The following is a 17,188-nucleotide window of genomic DNA, read 5'->3' as shown; positions in this document are numbered from 1 at the left end:
GCCTAACGTTTAATAGAAGATACCGTGGATTGACAGAGGAGGTGCGGAACTCCCCATCAGATTCGTTCTACAGTGAGCATATAGCCTCTGCCCTTTGTCAAAAACCCAGTCCTGCTGTCTGGAGTCCTTACTGCCCATCTGAACATTACCACCTCCAGACCAATTTCTAATGACCTGGAGGTGGGTAAGACCTAAGTGTTCCCAGTTCACACAAAGTGAATCATCATAGTGCGTATATTTTCAAGAGTGGATTGAGTAAGGTGGGGGTGAAGCCGTACATTTTCTACACGTGTCTACCTTCACACCCAGGTGTTTCTCCCTGGTGGCCCATGGCAGTTACAGAAGACCTCAAGCTCAATTCAGCAGCACGGACTAACTTAGAGCGATAAGAGAGATTAGCGTGGTCCCGTACAAAGACGGCACGTGAGTTTGTGAAGCTGTTTTTCTGTATAGTTTTTATTATGTAAAAAAAAAAAGAGCTTCCCAAAAGCTGTATCTGGCATGATCTTGTACCACTGCTGGTGCTGCCAGTGGCCAGGCACAGGTTGTGAGGCCCTGAGGAGGTGGGAGGCAGAACGAGGTGCAGGCAGAGCAGGAAATAGCCAGCTTAGGTCCCTGCCCTAGGAGCCCGAAGGATAAAGGTCGTGCAGCAGAGGGTTACATGATCGTCTTTGGTCAGGCAAAGACCCTGATACGGGCCCAGAAGGCAAAGGGGCTCAGGCTCACTCAGCTCTGGAGCCCCAGCTGTAGGGTCACCACACTGAGGCAAGAGGCAAGGCAAGAAGACAGAGCAATGTCAGGCGTCACCAGCTCCTAGGAACCATTCTTGTCTTTGTCATCCGTCAGGTCATACCTAGGGAAACAAAGACAGAGCTCAGGCAGATGAGGACTCTATGACGGAGTCTCATTGTGTCTGCACCCCAGGCTGGAACTTGCTGTGGAGTCAGGCTGTTCTGGAACCCACAATTCTCCCACTCCCCCACAGGCTGGGACTACAGCCACGAGCCACCAGGCACAGTTGTCTTCTCTCATAAAACATGCCTAGGGCTTCCGTGCTTAATGGGATCGATGGTTCTCAGCTTCCTCTGCGTGCCTACCCAGCCCCACCCGCTCCTATGCGGACACTCACCATTGGGCTGCACCCTGGGAGAGGTCTATCTCAGCTAGATCCAGCTGCACCTGCGTGGAAGATGGCAGGGCTGAGGTGGTATTTTGGTATTTAAAGAACACGCCCATCGTCACATCTGATCTCAAACCACGGCAGAGAGGATAGGATCACTTCTCCGAGGCACCCTGGTGGTCTCCTTAACAGGAAGCTAGGTTCCAGCAGCGGCACCATCCTGCCTCCTCCTCACCCTCTTACCTTTCCCAGAAGCTCACGCTCTCTTGACATGAAAGAGGAGTTTGACTTCACAGACACATCTAGTTTTCGCCTGAGAGACCCATCCAGGGGCAGCTCCCACTCGAACCTGGAAAGGCACGGGGTTAGAGCACAAGGCGCCGCTGAAGCCTTCCACCTCCCCGTGGAAAGGGCCGTTCACTGACCGCTCGTTGAACTCCGGGTCCAGGGTCTTTTTCTTCTGTGAGGTCTTCCTCTTGGTGCCCCGGTTCTTGTCTGGGAGTAGCAACAGCGACACATAGGGATCTGGGAGATCCCGGCCGTTTTGTCGAAGGGCCCTAGGACAGAAGGGAGCGGGCATTGAAGCGCTAGTGCCGCAGGACTGCAGCTACCCCAGAGGACGGGTGGCAGGGTCTTACCGGCAGCTGTGGATAATGCTGACTAGCTTCTGTTCGTCACTGTGGTACCACACCGTCAGCTTCACCTGGCCCAGAGGTCCAATAGGAGCCTCAGAGGGGCTGTGGAAAAACGGAGAATATGGCGTCTAGGAAAGCCTTGAGCCAAACTTCGTATTTTTGCCGGCAAACCATCTCCATCTCAATCCCTTACCTGTCACCATGCGGCAGGCGATGCCGGACCTCCTGCACTGGGGAGGTGATGTGAGCGGCTGCCTCTGAGGCCTTGGGCTCCTCATTGAGAGAAGAGGAACTGTGGCTGTGGCTGTGGGCTTCCACTCCTGAGTGTTGGGACACCAGGATCTGGAGACAGGAGAGTCGTGAGCTGGGCAGGGTCCTCACTAGAAGGACACCACCTCTGCTCCCACCCTTTGGACATCGCTCCGCCCTGAGGCCCCACCCCCCACCCCGCTGCCGCCCCCTGGTACTCACCCCTAGCTGCGCTCGCATCAGCACTTGGCCCTGACCATTACTGAGTGTGAACCATTTGTCCAAGCAGAGTCGGTCTGCCTGGAGGAGCTCCGAGAGAGGCAGGGATATGGAGCCCAGGGTGCCGGTCCCTTCACCCCGAACCTGTGGGGCAAATTTACTGATTAATTATTGAAGCTTGGCATTTATGAACCAAACACTTGGGTAGTTTGGTGAGAGAGTCCCTTTTTGGAAGAACAGAACACACATTACAGCCGCTAGCCCCTCCGTCCCCTTACCCCGGAGAACAGGTCTCATCCAGGCTGCCTTTGGATACTGTGGTCTCCTACCTCAGCCTCTCCAGGCTGGGATTACAGGCGTGAGCCACCACCGCCCGGCTATGCCTATACCGCTTTGTATTTCCTGGCTTTTTAATATTAGTGTGTGTACAGATTCACAAACGTCACGATACTTGATAGGAGTAGGTTCTGGTGTCAGGTTTGCACGCGTGCGCTTTTACGTGCCGAGGCATGTCTCCCATCCTCTTATTTATTAACTTTACAGATAGTGTAGTATCTACTGCCTCCTGTTCGAAAAGGCAAGAAGAACTGACACACACCTTTTATATGTCTCATTACTGGGTTTGTTTTTCTCTGTGTAGCCTTGGCTATCCTGGAACTCGCTCTGTAGACCAGGCTGGCCTCAAACTCAGAGATCCATCTGCCTCGCTTCCTGAGTACTGGGATTAAAAGCGTGGACCACCACTGCCCGGCTCATAATTTTTTTTGTATCTTTTTTAATTTAATTGATATTTATTGAGCTCTATATTTTTTTCTGCTCCCCTCCCTGCCTCTCCCTTCCCCGCTTCAATCCTCCCCCAAGGTCCCCATGCTCCCAATTTACTCAGGAGATCTTGTCTTTTTCTACTTTCTACTTCCCATGTAGATTAGATCTATGTAAGTCTCTCTTAGTGTCCTCATTGTTGTCTAAGTTCTCTGGGATTGTGGTTTTTAGGCTAGCTTTCTTTGCTTTATGTTTAAAACCCACCTATGAGTGAGTACATGTGATAATTGTTTTTTTTTGGTTTTTCGAGACAGGGTTTCTCTGTGGTTTTGGAGCCTGTCCTGGAACTAGCTCTTGTAGTCCAGGCTGGTCTTGAACTCACAGAGATCCGCCTGCCTCTGCCTCCCAAGTGCTGGGATTAAAGGCGTGCGCCACCACCGCCCGGCTTGATAATTGTCTTTCTGTGTCTGGGTTACCTCACTCAAAATAATGTTTTCTAGTTCCATCCATTTTCCTGCAAAATTCAAGCTGTCGTTATTTTTCCAGCTCATAATTTTTAAATTGTCTTTATTTTACCTCTTGGAAACTTTAGGTCTCTTCCAGTCTTTTGAAACTATCTTGGTTTCTGCAACCTGCTCTTTCATGGTATTCTTGCTATAATTTAGGTCTCTTGAAAATTCTTCCGTGATCTGTCTTTGAGTTGTGAGGGCACACAGCATATCGGCTGCCTTTTTCACTTGGCATACTCCCTGGGCGCTCTTGCCCATGGTTGCAGGCCCAGACAGGCGCTTGCTCCCACAAGGGGGAAAGCAGTCAACACCACACAGGTCTGCCTTCCAGGTGGCTCTTCAGAGATTTCCCTTGAAGACTGCAAATTCAAATAATCCCTTGCTATGCGATCAGCATCACCTTTCCCCATCCAGGCACCTTAAGTCTGGAACCCAGGTGGTTCACATCTACCTTCCTCTCAAAACAAGTAAAAACAGCAGGTGGGAGTCCCATGCAGGCAACTCCAGCATTCAGGGGCTTGGGACAGGAAGACTGTCAGAAGCAGAGGCTACAATGTGAGATGCTGTCTCAAAAAGTCAACAAAAACACCCAGAAGTTTTTAAACAAACAAACAAACAAACAAACAAACAAACAAACAAAAAAATAGCCAGGCAGTGGTGGTGCACATTTTTAATCTCAGCACTCGGGAGGCAGAGGCAGGTGGATCTCTGTGAGTTCGAGGCCAGCCTGATCTACGGAGCGAGTTCCGGGACGGGCACCATAGCTACTGAAACGCTGCCTCAAACAAACAAACAAACAAACAAACAAACAAACAAACAAAAAGTCAGGCTTGGTGCCACATATCTTTAATTCTGGCACTTGGGAGACAGAGTCAAGTGGGTCTCTGTGAGCTCTAGGCCAGCCAGAGTTATGCAATAAAAACTTATTTTTGTTTTTTTTGGGGGGAGGCAATAATAGGGCTAGGACGTGACCTAGCGGGGGCAATGAGAACCTGAGTTCAAACCCCATAGCCCAACCCAAGTGACCAATGGCAGTGTCCTTACGAGGAGATAGAAGCCATGGGAGCTTGGCCAGCTAGCCTTGGTAGACACAGACCAAAAAAAAAAAAAAAAAAAAAAAAAAAAAAACCACCACCAACAAAAACAAAAATAAAAACAAAGAGACCCTGTCTAAAACAAGGCAGAAGTCAAGTCATGTCATCCACGGTTGTCCTCTGACTCCTACAGACCAGCACTCACATGTGTGTTCACACTCAACAAAATCTAAACTCTTTCTAGCAGACCTTTGTCCTGTTACAATCACTCCAATGTCTCCCCTCACCTGAGATGGGGTCTCATTATGTGGCTCTCGCTGACCTCAGTCTTAGGATCCCCCTCAGTGTCACTGCAAGCCTGTGCCACTGTGTACACAGACCTTCCTTTCCTTTCCTTTCCTTTCCTTTTCCTTTCCTTTTCCTTTCCTTTTCCTTTCCTTTTCCTTTCCTTTTCCTTTTTGGTTTTTCGAGACAGGGTTTCTCTGTGTAACAGTCTTGGCTGTCCTGAAACTCTTTGTAGACCAGGCTCACACAGACCAGCCTGCCTGGCTCTGCCTCCCACGTGCTGGGATTAAGTCATGTGCCACCACCGCCCAGCCTCAGTTAACACCACTGTACGTATCCCCTGGTTATTGCCCTCCTATGGCACAGTGACTCCCATGGATAAGGGAGTCAAGCTTTCCTCGTTTCCTCTCCCAATTATAAATTGTTTTATAATTTATTTATTTTACATGCATTGGTATTTTGCGTGCATGTATACCTGTGTGAGGATGTCAGATCTTGGAGTTACAGACAGTTGTGAGCCACCATGTGGGTGCTGGGATTTGAACCTAGATCCTCTGGAAGAACAGCCAGTGCTCTTAACCACTAAGCCATCTTTCCTGCCTTTTTGTTTTTGTTTTTTGAAACAAGATCTTACTAGCCCAGGCTGGCTTATGAACTCAGGGCAATCCTCCTGCTTCAGATCCCCAAGCAACATGATTACAAGTGTTTGTCACCAAGAGCTTTCCTATGGTCTGTGGCTGGAGCCGCAGGACCTGCGCAGTGAGTCCCAATTACCTGAAGCTCCAGGCTCTCCGCATGTGGCTTCCTGATGAGAAAGGAGGTGTTCTCCTCCCAGATAGGGGCTGATGTCTGGGAAACAGTCTGTTGGAGAAGAGGAGTTGGTCAGTGGGGGAAACTGTCTTCCGGGCTCTTCCCCCTACCCTTAGCAGTAAAGGATCCCTGCTACAAGGCATCTTCTCCTACCTTGGTTTTATGGGAAGTCTCTCCCACAGTGAGTGTAGCATAAGAATTGGGAGGCTTGGTGCCTTTTCGGAGCTGGAAGGACAGGGTCAGTCATAAATTCACAAATTAATGCCATGGCCACACTGCCACGTGCACTTCCTAGCCCCACTCATCCCAGCACCACCCTCCAGTGGGGCCCCTTGCCCTTCCAGATCTATAAGGTACACTCACACCCAAGGGAGCCCGAAGAGGGGCCAGGAAAGCCATGGGGAGCCGCTCTTACCGGCAGATTATCTGCTCGTTCCAAGTAGACAGAGAGCAGGGCCGCTGCCAGCTCTGAGCTCTTCTGGGTCTGGATCAGATTGTTGACCTGCAGTACCTGGGACACAGAGCAGGTTGTAGATGGGAGCTGACGGAAGGCTCACCCGGCTCCACCCTGTCTCCAGCTGTTCCCCTCACCTCTTCTAACTCAGCAGCAGTAGGTCTAGGGGTCAGCCGTTCCAGGCGCAAGTGCAGCCGGCCAGATGGGACATCCTCCAGGGTCAGCCACTGTGGAGATAGGCAGGGAGGGGAGGCAAGGATGAGATGGTTGCCATGGTGACAAGGAGGCGGTGTGGGTCTCATCTCATGCTCACCTCATCAAGAAAGCCACTGTTGAGGACTGTGGTGAGACTCATTTTATACCTGCAGAGAGTGGAGACCAGGGACTGGGGTCAATACCACGGCCCATGCAGCCAACATTATCTGTCCACCTGAACTCCCGACTCCTACCTGCCCAAAAAGTCATCCTTGTCCAAGTCCTTATCAAAGACCTCAATCTCAAGCTCTTGGCCTGGAATCGAGGTGACAATCACCTACCAGGGGAAAACAGTGCAGATGAAAGGGATTTCTCTCCTTTTCCTCTCTGCCCATCCCCCACCCTCTGACCACGGAGGACTGTGGGGCAGCCACTGTGGGGCAGAGAGGAGTCCCAGTCACTCAGTTCTGACCTCGAAAACCTCGTTCCAGCGGGGATTGAGATCCTCCCGAACAACATGGCTCCGGAAGCTTTGTCCCGCCACCCTCAGTTTGACATAGGGGTCTGATTTGCCCTTCACCAATCCCCCCAGGAAACGGTCTTTGGCAATTAGGTCCTGAGCTTCTAATACATGGATCCGAAGAACATTCTGCAGGAGGGACAGACGGGGCAAGACCTCAGAATCCACCCTAGAACAGGCCTGGCACAGTGTGGGCGAACACAAACTTGTCGGTTTCCGGGGACCACTTACCTCAGTCCCAAAGTGGCTGTTAGGAGATGTCTGCCAGGGCCGAGGGGGCATATCTACGCTGCTGCCTGTCTGGGGGCTGTCTCCGTCCAGATCCTGGGCTCCGGGTACAGTGGGGAAGTGGATTTCTGATGAATCCAAGTATAAGATCTGCGAAAGACAGTGTGATGGCAGTTAAGTCACCACGCAGGCTGGAGGGGGATCAGCGAACATTGTTTGATGTGCCTCAGACCCGTCTACGGGGGCTACACCTTTTGATCTGAATGGGCTCCCCTTCCATGCTCTGAATACCAAGGAATCCCCAGACCGCCCCAGCACCCCTGCATCCTCCATCACCTCCATCACCTCCTCCATCACCGTACCCGCATGACCAGTTTCATGTAGAGCCTGGAGTTTGGGCCTGAGCTGCTGAGCTGGAACCACTGGTCCAGGGTGAGTTCTGAGGCCGTCAACAGGCGAGCCAGAGGGAGAGTCAGTGCCCCTAATGTCAGGGCCCTGGAGTCATCCTTCACCTATAGGAGGAGTGAGGTGAAGGCATACTGAGGAAACCAGCATGACCCCAGCTGATCTCCCTGCACCCCACTCCCCCAGACAGTTACACATTACTCTAGCTGATCTCCCTGCACCCCAATCCCACCCAGACAGTTACACATGACTCCAGCTGACCTCCCTGCACCCCAATCCCACCCAGACAGTTACACATAACTCCAGCTGATCTCTCTGCACCCCAATCCCCCCCAGACAGTTACACATGACTCCAGCTGATCTCCCTGCACCCCACTTCCCCCAGACAGTTACACATGACTCCAGCTGACCTCCCTGCACCCCACTTCCCCCAGACAGTTACACATGACTCCAGCTGACCTCCCTGCACCCCACTCCCCCAAGACAGTTACACATGACTGATCTCCCTGTACCCCACTCCCTCCTAGACAGTCACAAACCTTTTGTTCACTCACAACAAGATTTTCCCATCTTTTTTCAACACCACCATCTCTTCTACCTCTGCTCATTGTTTCCCTGAGAACACTGTCATTCTCTCCCTCCTGCCTATTTCAATCCTACTTATCTATGCTTTAGGCGCCGTTGAGATCTTTGCTCCTTCACAAACTCTATAACTGTTTGGGAAGAACAAAACTGTTGTGTGTGACGGCACAACTTAGGGAAGGTGCCCCATGCATGTGTGTGCAGGTCAGAGGACAATGGAGCAGTCAGGTCTCTTCCGCCTCTCTGTATATTCTGTGGCTTGATCCCCAGTAACCAGGCAGGACTTGACCCTCTGAGCAGCTCTGCTAGCCCCCCGTCTCCAAATCTCACCTGCCTCAGCCTCCATGTCTTCTCTCACCATTTTAAAGGCTGTACATATGGTCTTTGTATAATTAGGTCTGTCCTCTAGGAAACTGACCAGTGAGCACAGAAGTCATGATACTGGCTTTCACGATTTTTCTATGACCTTTATTACTGGGCACAATCTGCACACCATAAAAGTTACTCATTTCAAGCACAGAGTTACCACTTGTAAAATGAACTCTAGGCCTGGTGTGGTAGCACACACCTTTAAGCACTCAGGCAGAGAGGCAGGTAGATTCCTCTGAGTCTGAGGCCAGCCTGGCCTATCCAGTGAGACCCTGTCCAAAACAGAACTGGCTGTGGCAGCCCACGCCTTCGATCTCAGCACTTGGGAGGAAGAGGCAGGCAGATCTCTGTGACAAGCAGGGCTATGTAGAGAGACCCTGTTTCAAAACAAAAGCCCTAATCTAATGCCTAGAACAAATGAGGCCCCGAATTAATCCCCAGCATCTTACACACGCACGCACGCACACACACACACACGTGCTCACACGCACGCATGCACATATACACATGCGTGCGCACACATACACACACACACACAGAACAAAATGTACCGATAAAGCTTGGGAGACAGGAAGAATGAGGTGACTCTCACCTGAACATCAAGCTCCTGGCTCTGGGGGTCTTGCAGAAAAAATCGGAACGCTTCTTCCCATACCGGGCTGTTGGTGCCGTAGGTAGCCTGAGAGCGATGATGGAGTGAGGATGTGTACCCAACACCATTCCCGTTTGGCTGACACTCACTTGCAAGCATCCTGAGGAGCCTGTGCTCCCTTACCTTGCTCTCCTGCGTCACATCCTGAACTGACAGTTGCACCATGGGGTTGGGTTCCTTGTTTCCCTTCTTCAGCTGTGTTGGGGGGGGCAGAATTTAGAATTTGAGGGTTGGATGTCTGGGTTTGATGAAGGAAGGTGGGGTTAGCAGACTCTCTTCCTCCAGATAGACCTGACCTCCCCCCCAGAACCTTCGTGGTACCCCTTTGTAGGCAGGGACATCTGCATCCTCAGTTAAGGAAGAGCGGGCATCCTTTTCCCAAGGCTCTGTCACCCACTCTACAAGCCAAACTCACAGGAAGATCCTGGGCCCGGTCCAAGTAGACAACGAGGATGGCAGCTGATGGGGGCTCTGGTCGAGAGGTGATGCCCCGGTTCCACTGTAGGACCTGGGGGAGAGAACCGTGGTCAGACCTCATCCTCCTGTCCCCAAATGTCACCCCTGCCTGCCTTCTGTTTCCGGAGCAGCTTACCTTATCCAGTTTCTCTGCATCTGGCAAAAGTGATAGCCATTCTAGCCTCAAATGAACTTGGCCCTGCCCACCTTGTAGCGGGTACCACTGAAGGAAGGAAGTGAGGGAAGTGAGAAGTAGAGATGGGCCACCATCACCACGGTAGCAGATATCGGTTGCCCTTAGGGTGAGGTCACTCCCACATCCTCTTCCCCAACTTACATCGTCCAGGACTCCAGCCTGTAGTACCTTTCCTACATCCAACTTCATTCTGGAGGGTGGGGAGAAGAGGGGCCGGTGAGGAGAAAAGGGGAATGGTAATTAGTAGCCAGTCAGTGCCCTTCCACTCACCTCCAGGAATCCTTCTCATTTATCTTGAAGAAGTCTCTGTGTGGTCTGTGTGGGGTATGTGCATGAGTGAAGGTGCCTGGGAGGCCAGAGGACCAGGAGCTGGAGTTACAGGAGGTTGTGAGCCTCCCATGGGTGCTAGGACCTGAACTTGGGTCCTCTGCAAGCTTACCGGCTGAGCTATCTCTCCAGCCCCAAGAGGATCTTACACTAAGGGAGAGAGAGGGAGAGAAAAAGGGAGAGAGGGAGAGAAGAAGAAGGAGATGGGGAGAGAGAGGGAGAGGGGGGGAGAGAGAGAGAAAGGGACAGGAAGAGGGAGAGAGGAAGAGAGGAAGAAGGAGAGGGAGAGAGAGAGGGAGAGGGGGAGAGAGAGAGAGAGAGAGAGAGAGAGAGAGAGAGAGAGAGAGAGAGAGAGAGCGAGCTCTACTACTTTTAGAATCTTGGGAGCATTGGGATTTTAGAATCTAAAACATACAATCTCACCTTCCCAGAAAATCGTCTTTATCTGGATCTTTATCAAACACCTCCACCTCGATCTCCTGCCCCGGGACCTCGTGGACGATCACCTGGGGAGCACAGTGGCCTCTGGTCTCAGGGCTGCAGCCCGCAGGCATGAGGGCTTCTCCCACCACCACACACTGCTGCTCCACAGCGTCTTACCTCGTAAGTCTCCCCCCAGTGAGGGTTGAGTTCCTCATCTATGACGCGACTGCAGAATGTCTGGGTGCCCACACGAACCAGGGCGTAGGGGTCTGATTTGCCCTCGATCAGGCCTTTCACGTATTTGTCCTTGGAACTCAGCCCTCGGGCCGCCAGGAGGTGGATCCGGATGATGCCCTGGGGTTAGGAACCAACGGTGAGAAGCTGAGAACCCAGCCCAGGGCCCCAGGGAGATCGGTCTCTTCAGACGCCATACCCTGGGTAGTGGGGAGCGCAACTGGGCCACATCTTGAAGGTCAGGCACAAGGGGCACCAGGAGTCGGTTGGGCAGCACAAGGAAGGCAGCAATAGAATCCATGATCATGGTGTCGGAGAGGGAGCTGAACAGGGGGTAGGAAGAGGAAAGGTTCAAGTCCCCCACACTCAGCTGTGTTCCTACTGCAGAGAAGGCTTCAGCCTTTTAGGTCTCACTGTCGATTCCTGGCTGGGTGAGGGTTTGTTCTGTAGCCCATGCTGGCCCTGAACTTCTCATAGGGTTTGTTCTGCAGAGAAGGCTTCAGCCTTTTAGGTCTCACTGTCAATTCCTGGCTGGGTGAGGGTTTGTTCTGTAGCCATGCTGGCCCCAAACTCCTCGTTAGGGTTTGTTCTGTAGCCATGCTGGCCCCAAACTCCTCGTTAGGGTTTGTTCTGGAGCCCATGCTGGCCCTGAACTTCTCAAAGGGTTTGTTCTGTAGCCCATGCTGGCCCTGAACTTCTCATAGGGTTTGTTCTGTAGCCCATGCTGGCCCCGAACTCCTCGTTAGGGTTTGTTCTGTAGCCCATGCTGGCCCTGAACTTCTCAAAGGGTTTGTTCTGTAGCCCAGGCTGGCCCCGAACTTCTCAAAGGGTTTGTTCTGTAGCCCATGCTGGCCCTGAACTTCTCAAAGGGTTTGTTCTGTAGCCCATGCCGGCCCTGAACTCCTCATAGGGTTTGTTACGTAGTCCATACCTGCCCTGACCGCGTCCTGCCTCCACCTCCCAGGTGCTGCGATTACAGGTGTGTGCCATCACACCTAGCTTAGAAAGTCGTCTTTGTCTTTTTTTAAATCACGTTTGTTTCATATGTGTGTGCACACATATGCCACATGGGCTATGTGTGGAGGTCAGAGGACAAGCGTGCGGAACCCATTAGATTGGCAGCAAATGCCTTTGCCCACTGAGCCATCTCACCAGAGCGGGAGACTTTGAGAGTCTTTCTTGCTCCTTTCAGGCCCTGGTTCCCTTTGCTATTCCCAGCCTTCCTTGCTCTTTCTTCCCCTGCTTGAGGAGTCTCCATTCCCCCAGGCATGTTCCTCCACGGAAGAAAAAACCCCATTCTGAAAATTCCCTGGAGTTCATGTCCAATCTCCCCACTGCAGTGAGGTCTCGAAGGCAGAGGCAGAGGCTTCACTGCTTTGCGTCTCTGAACCCTCAGCCCTGAACTGCGATACTGACTGGGAAGGTGCCCAAAGGTCCCCAGTACCTAAGTCCTGGGATGTCCAGCAGATTGGTCATCCCTGTCCAGTTGATGTCAAGTGTCTGGAAGAAAAGGGCAGAAGAGTCAGGATGGCTCTCGGGGAGCACTGCCACACTCAGAAGAGTCAGGATGGCTCTTGGGAAGCACTGCCACACTCAGAAGAGTCAGGATGGCTCTCGGGGAGCACCGTCACACTCAGAAGGGTCAGGATGGCTCTCGGGGAGCACTGCCACACTCAGAAGAGTCAGGATGGCTCTCGGGGAGCACCACCACACTCAGAAGAGTCAGGATGGCTCTCGGGGAGCACCGTCACACTCAGAAGAGTCAGGATGGCTCTCAGGGAGCACCGTCACACTCAGAAGAGTCAGGATGGCTCTCGAGGAGCACCGTGACACTCAGAAGAGTCAGGATGGCTCTCAGGGAGCATTGCCACACTCAGAAGAGTCAGGATGGTTCTCGGGGAGCACCGTCACACTCAGAAGAGTCAGGATGGCTCTCAGGAAGCATTGCCACACTCAGAAGAGTCAGGATGGCTCTCGGAGAGCATCGTCACACTCAGTCTTCTCAATCCCTTTAGCTACCTCTATACCTCTTCCCAACACCCACAAGCCTGTTTCCCATTTCCTGCCAATGGCCTCTCTTACCGGGCGTTTGATAAAGAACATCGACACAGCCCCCACGATAGGAAGGTCCCCAGTGAGTGGCTCAAGAATCACCCGCAAGACACCGTGTAGCTAGAGTGAGAAGAGAAAGAAGATCAGTCTTCTCCCGTGCCCTCCCGCACTTCACTCCAGAGCCCATGAAACCTCGGGCTCTCGTAACAGCCCCTGACGCCTGCCCTACCTGCATGCCCTTGACTCCTGCTTTGCAGAAATACTTCTTGACTTCCACATCAATCTGGACATCACCTACATAGCTGGGAGGCAGTGAGGAAGAAAATAATGGTTAGTGCTAGGGCTTCAGCGGAGAGACTGAGACCCACCCACGGGGAGTGGGGAGGTGGTGAGTTACCTGACGTTCAAGTCCAATAGAATCTGATCTTTTCTCTGACTAGGGTGAACCTTGACGCCGATGATGCGTACTGGCTAAAGAGAGGTGGTCTCAGAAGAGGTAGGAGGAAAGGAGCATTTCAGCTCTTGCTGCCCCCCGAACCCCCTGGCCATTTCTTCCCAGCGCACCTTCTCACCCAGCTCCACACGGGTGAATGTGAACGTTTGCAGATGGGGGTTAGCGCCCCGGACAGCTGGGGCCACTGTTTCAGCCAGGAGCTTCTCCATATACTGGCCTAGGAAGGGCCACACCTGGGCCACAATCTGGGAGGAAAAGAAATCAGAGGAGAGTCCACTTGCCCGCGACCCTCAGGGGTCGAACAACCCTTTCATCAGAAAACACAGATATTCACATTATGATTCATAACAGTAAAAATATTTTCAATTATGAAGAAGCAATGGAAATAATTTTATGGTTGGGGGGTCACCACAGCATTAAGAAGGCTGAGAACCACTGGTCTAAAGGCAAGTTCTACCTGCCTGGGCCTGACAGCACATAGCTCTTTTCTGAGAAGTGATGCTGAGCTGGGAGGGACAGGAGTCTGAGGCTACCTTTGGGGCAGGAAGATAGAGCCATCTCCATGGGCAGCTTTGGGGACTAGACTCAACTAGAATTGAGGTGTAAGAGGTCTCGAAAGAGTAATAAACCCCACTCAGGAAAAATCAAAGCCAAGACAGTCCTCACCTTGTTTAGCCATTCAACCTTTTCCACATCTGGGAAGCTGACCTGGAAGTGGGGAAACAGAGTCAGGGATAAGTATACTTTACATGTCTGCTTCCTAAGAGGACAGTGGGGTGCACACAGAAGAGATGGGACGTGTCCCTCTGGCAGGGACTCCACACACCAAGGGGCTGGGTGTGCTGGGCTCTCTCCTCTCCCTCCCTTTTCCTCTTCCTTCCTTTTAAAGCAAAAAAGGGGGGGGGTTGGCTGGGTTTAGGAATACAAACCATTCCCAACACTTGGAAGGTAGAGGCAGTAGGGACATGAGGCTATGTCTAAAGACAGCACAAAGTTGTTTTCTCTTTGTAGACAGGGTCTCATTGTGTGGCCCTGCATGACCAGGCTGGCCTCCAGCTCTCAGAGATCCACCTGCTTCTGCCTCCCAAGTGCTGGGGTTAAAGCTTTATGCCACCACACCCAGTAAGCAGAAGGTTTTAATACAGATTTAAGCATACAATCCTGGGGGCAGGAGACTTCTGTCTTTAGAATGTGGTCACTGCAGGCTTCTTTAGAGAGGGGAGCTGGCAGGATGTAGGGCTACATGCAGAGGCTTTAGAGAGTGCGGAGAAATGGCAGCTTCTGGGGCAAAGGAGGGGGAGGGAGGAGGAGTCTTAAAGAGAAGGGCACATTCTTTCCCGGGGAGATCCTGTCAAATCAGAGCTCTGGGGAATCCTGGGACGAAGAAGTCCTGGTTCTTTTGTCCAGCCTTCCCTGCTCTCCTGGGACTGGGCGTGGGCTCCCATCGAAGAAGGTGAAGGAGAAGAAACAACCCTTTGATAGCCTAGGGAGGGGCTGGAAGAGCGACTGAGGCCTGGTGCGCTAGTGCCTGCGCAAGCAAGCCTCTGCAGAGGTCCTCTCTCTCTCCTCGCTCCCATCCTCCCTACCTCCTTTCTCTCTCTTCCTGAGTAACTCCTTCTATGGGAAAGGACACCTGTGCTCTGCATGGAGCGGGGAGGGAGAGGATTAATTCCCATGATACGGAGTAGGAGTAATAGTTGCTGCTTGGGATAGATGGAACCATTTCTTCCTTTTTCTCTCCAGGGCATGTTAAGTGTGACTGTGTCTGCCACTCTCTACCTAACTGGTATCTCTTCTGGAAAGGGTACCAGGGAGGGGTTGGTAACCAGCTCGCTCAGCTTTAGCAAGGCCAGAGAGGCATCTCTTTCAGCCCAGGAGACAGGGTACAGAAATACTGGCCTGGGTCAGCCAAGCAAGCTAGCGAAGGTTGCCCACAGTCCGGAAAAGGGTGGGGCCGCCCAGGGTGCGAATAGAGAGCAGCGGGAACTGTAGCAGCCACACTACCCTCTTCCCAGCGCCCCCTCCCTGGGCCCAGCAGCTGCCTTGGCTGCCCTGCCTCCCGGCTGACTTGAGACTGGAAGGCGACTGTGGTGGGTCACTTCCAGGTGCTGAACAATGCTTGCAGGGGGTTGGGTCTCAGCGGGTACCTAGGGACAAGGCAGGAAACGGGAAGCCCTGATGCCCTTAAGTAGATAAAAAGCCTTGAAAGGGCTAGCAAAGCCGGGGGAACCTCTGAGCGGTCACGGGGGTGGGGTGAAGGGATCCCCAGAGGCAGCGTGGCAAAGGCGCGAGTGACGCCAGAAGTCAGGAACAGTGAGGATTCTACACGCTTGGCTGGGAGGGAGCCGGGGCTGGGAGCGGCCACTCAGATGTACTGCCGTAGTCCGAGTAGACTGAGGAAGAAGTCCCGATTCGGTGGAAGGATCCGCTCTGCGGCAAGGGTGGGCGGAGAGAGTGGGTATCGGTCCCAGCTAACAAGCGCTAACGGGACGAGGTGAAGTCTGGGGGGGCCACTGTCCCAAGTCGGGGAGCTGACTTCATAGGGAGGGAGAGCCCGAGTTGAAGGACTAGGAAGAGCTATGCTGCACCAAGGGCTGAAGTGACAACTCACCCAGGCAGGTAGTTCCCGGTTGCTCATATAAAGCGTTTCTGCTGTGATGCGCTCCTCGTCATCCAGCAGCTGCCTCGCTGCCCGCAGGCTCCGTGCTTTCCCGTCGCGGACCCGGCGCCAGCCCAGGTAGAGGGCGAGGCCGAACAGCACGAAACCCACGCTAAGACCCGCAGCCCCGGCCAGGTACACCGGCACCAGCACCAACAAGCGCCGTCCGAAGGAAAACAGCACCGCCAGGGCCTCGCTTGCTGCACCTGGGCCAGCGGGTGGGACCCCCGAGCCCGGGTCCCGCGTGGTGTCGGTGGCAGGGGGCTGCCCCGCGGGTTCGGGGCCGGCGCCCTCTTCTTCAGGGGAGCGCTCCATGGGGCAGCCTCTCGGGACACCCTCCCGACTAGCAGCAGCAGCTCCGGGTCTGGTCCAGCTCCCCCCCGAATATATAGTGCTCCCGGGGACCTCAAGCTACGCCACGCCCCTGCCCGTTGGGGTTGGTTCGCGCCGCGCCGCCCTGAGAAACTAGAGGGCTCGGGATGGCAGGACCTCCGTGATTGGACCAGCGGGTCAAGATGGGAGGGCTGGATGGCGGGAAAAGGAGGAAAGAAACCAAAAGACAGTATTTGACTGGTCATAGAAAGAACAGGGCGCGGCGTCCCACTTAGAGGCGGGAGCAAGTGCTCCTCCCACGTGGGATTGGAGCGCCTGTGGAGTGACGTCATGCAGAGCCGCTACTCTAATTACTGAGTTCAGGGAGTGCTTGTGTTGAGGCAGGGCGGGTGGTCAGTATTATCTTTCCACCCATTCAGATGGCTTGGCAGTGTCTGTCTGAATCTTCCATAGTCTTTGTCAACTTTCCCAAGTTTTCATTCTAAGAATATTCTTGTCTTCTGAGCGTTTTCTGGCTGTCCTTACAAAGACGTCAGAGAAATGACCCTATTTGGAATGAAAGCCTTGGATGACCGACTCCGGCTGTCTACTGATCCTGTCCTCAGTCCCCTCCCCTGTCTGTGGGATAAACAACTAAAGAACCGGAGAATGAGAATTAGAGTTCTAATATTCCAGCCTTGAAGGAAGTGGGGAAGCGGAGAAGAGTGCACTGCGAAGTGAGGGTTGTTTCTCTCTAGCATCTCCCAGTTAGTCACCTCTACCACAGAGGGCGATTCGAGACTAAACCGACACCAAAAGTAGGTGAGGGTTCTGCAGCAGCAGCGGTTCCCTTTCCAGTCATTTCCTGATGCTTGGTGTCTGAGTCAGGCTTACGATTGCTGTAATGAAAGCCGTGGCCCAAAGCAACTTGGAGAGGAAAGGGTTTATTTGGCTTCCACTTGCACATCACAGTCCGCCAGTGAAGGAAGTCAGAATGAGAATTAGAGCTCTCCCCCAACAAAATGCCTACAGGCTGGCCAACAGCCC

General features: G+C 53.0%; 1 protein-coding gene across 1 annotated transcript; it reads right to left on the bottom strand.

The window, feature by feature from the left end:
* Window positions 1–441: 441 nt before the first annotated feature.
* On the bottom strand, window positions 442–16,202 carry Esyt1 (extended synaptotagmin 1). The gene is made up of 31 exons (XM_057758198.1): window positions 15,782–16,202; window positions 13,837–13,878; window positions 13,281–13,415; window positions 13,114–13,187; window positions 12,946–13,018; window positions 12,747–12,836; window positions 12,109–12,164; window positions 10,864–10,987; window positions 10,608–10,784; window positions 10,431–10,513; window positions 9,822–9,870; window positions 9,621–9,707; window positions 9,444–9,536; window positions 9,152–9,223; window positions 8,969–9,055; window positions 7,383–7,532; window positions 7,024–7,170; window positions 6,745–6,921; window positions 6,527–6,609; window positions 6,391–6,439; window positions 6,215–6,304; window positions 6,039–6,134; window positions 5,777–5,848; window positions 5,588–5,674; window positions 2,227–2,367; window positions 1,949–2,097; window positions 1,759–1,857; window positions 1,546–1,677; window positions 1,364–1,469; window positions 1,130–1,179; window positions 442–853 (listed from the first exon to the last, which is right to left on the bottom strand). Exons 1-31 carry the CDS (start codon window positions 16,142–16,144, stop codon window positions 814–816), a joined length of 3,273 nt encoding a protein of 1,090 aa, XP_057614181.1. The 5' UTR covers window positions 16,145–16,202; the 3' UTR covers window positions 442–813.
* Between the last annotated feature and the right edge of the window lie 986 nt (window positions 16,203–17,188).

The sequence above is a fragment of the Chionomys nivalis genome, chromosome 25, assembly GCF_950005125.1.
Source record: "Chionomys nivalis chromosome 25, mChiNiv1.1, whole genome shotgun sequence".
NCBI classification, from domain to species: Eukaryota; Metazoa; Chordata; class Mammalia; order Rodentia; family Cricetidae; genus Chionomys; species Chionomys nivalis.
Note: the sequence above shows the minus strand (reverse complement) of the source record. Positions and strands in the feature narration are given on the sequence as shown.

Coding starts and splice junctions, on each gene's coding strand:
- Esyt1 (XM_057758198.1), bottom strand. CDS start 16,144: ATGGAGCGCTCCCCTGAAGAAGAGGGCGCCGGCCCCGAACCCGCGGGG. Junction 13,188..13,280: donor GTGTGGAGCTGGGTGAGAAG/GTGCGCTGGGAA, acceptor ACCTCTCTTTAG/CCAGTACGCATCATCGGCGT. Junction 6,305..6,390: donor ACAGTGGCTTTCTTGATGAG/GTGAGCATGAGA, acceptor CTATCTCCACAG/TGGCTGACCCTGGAGGATGT.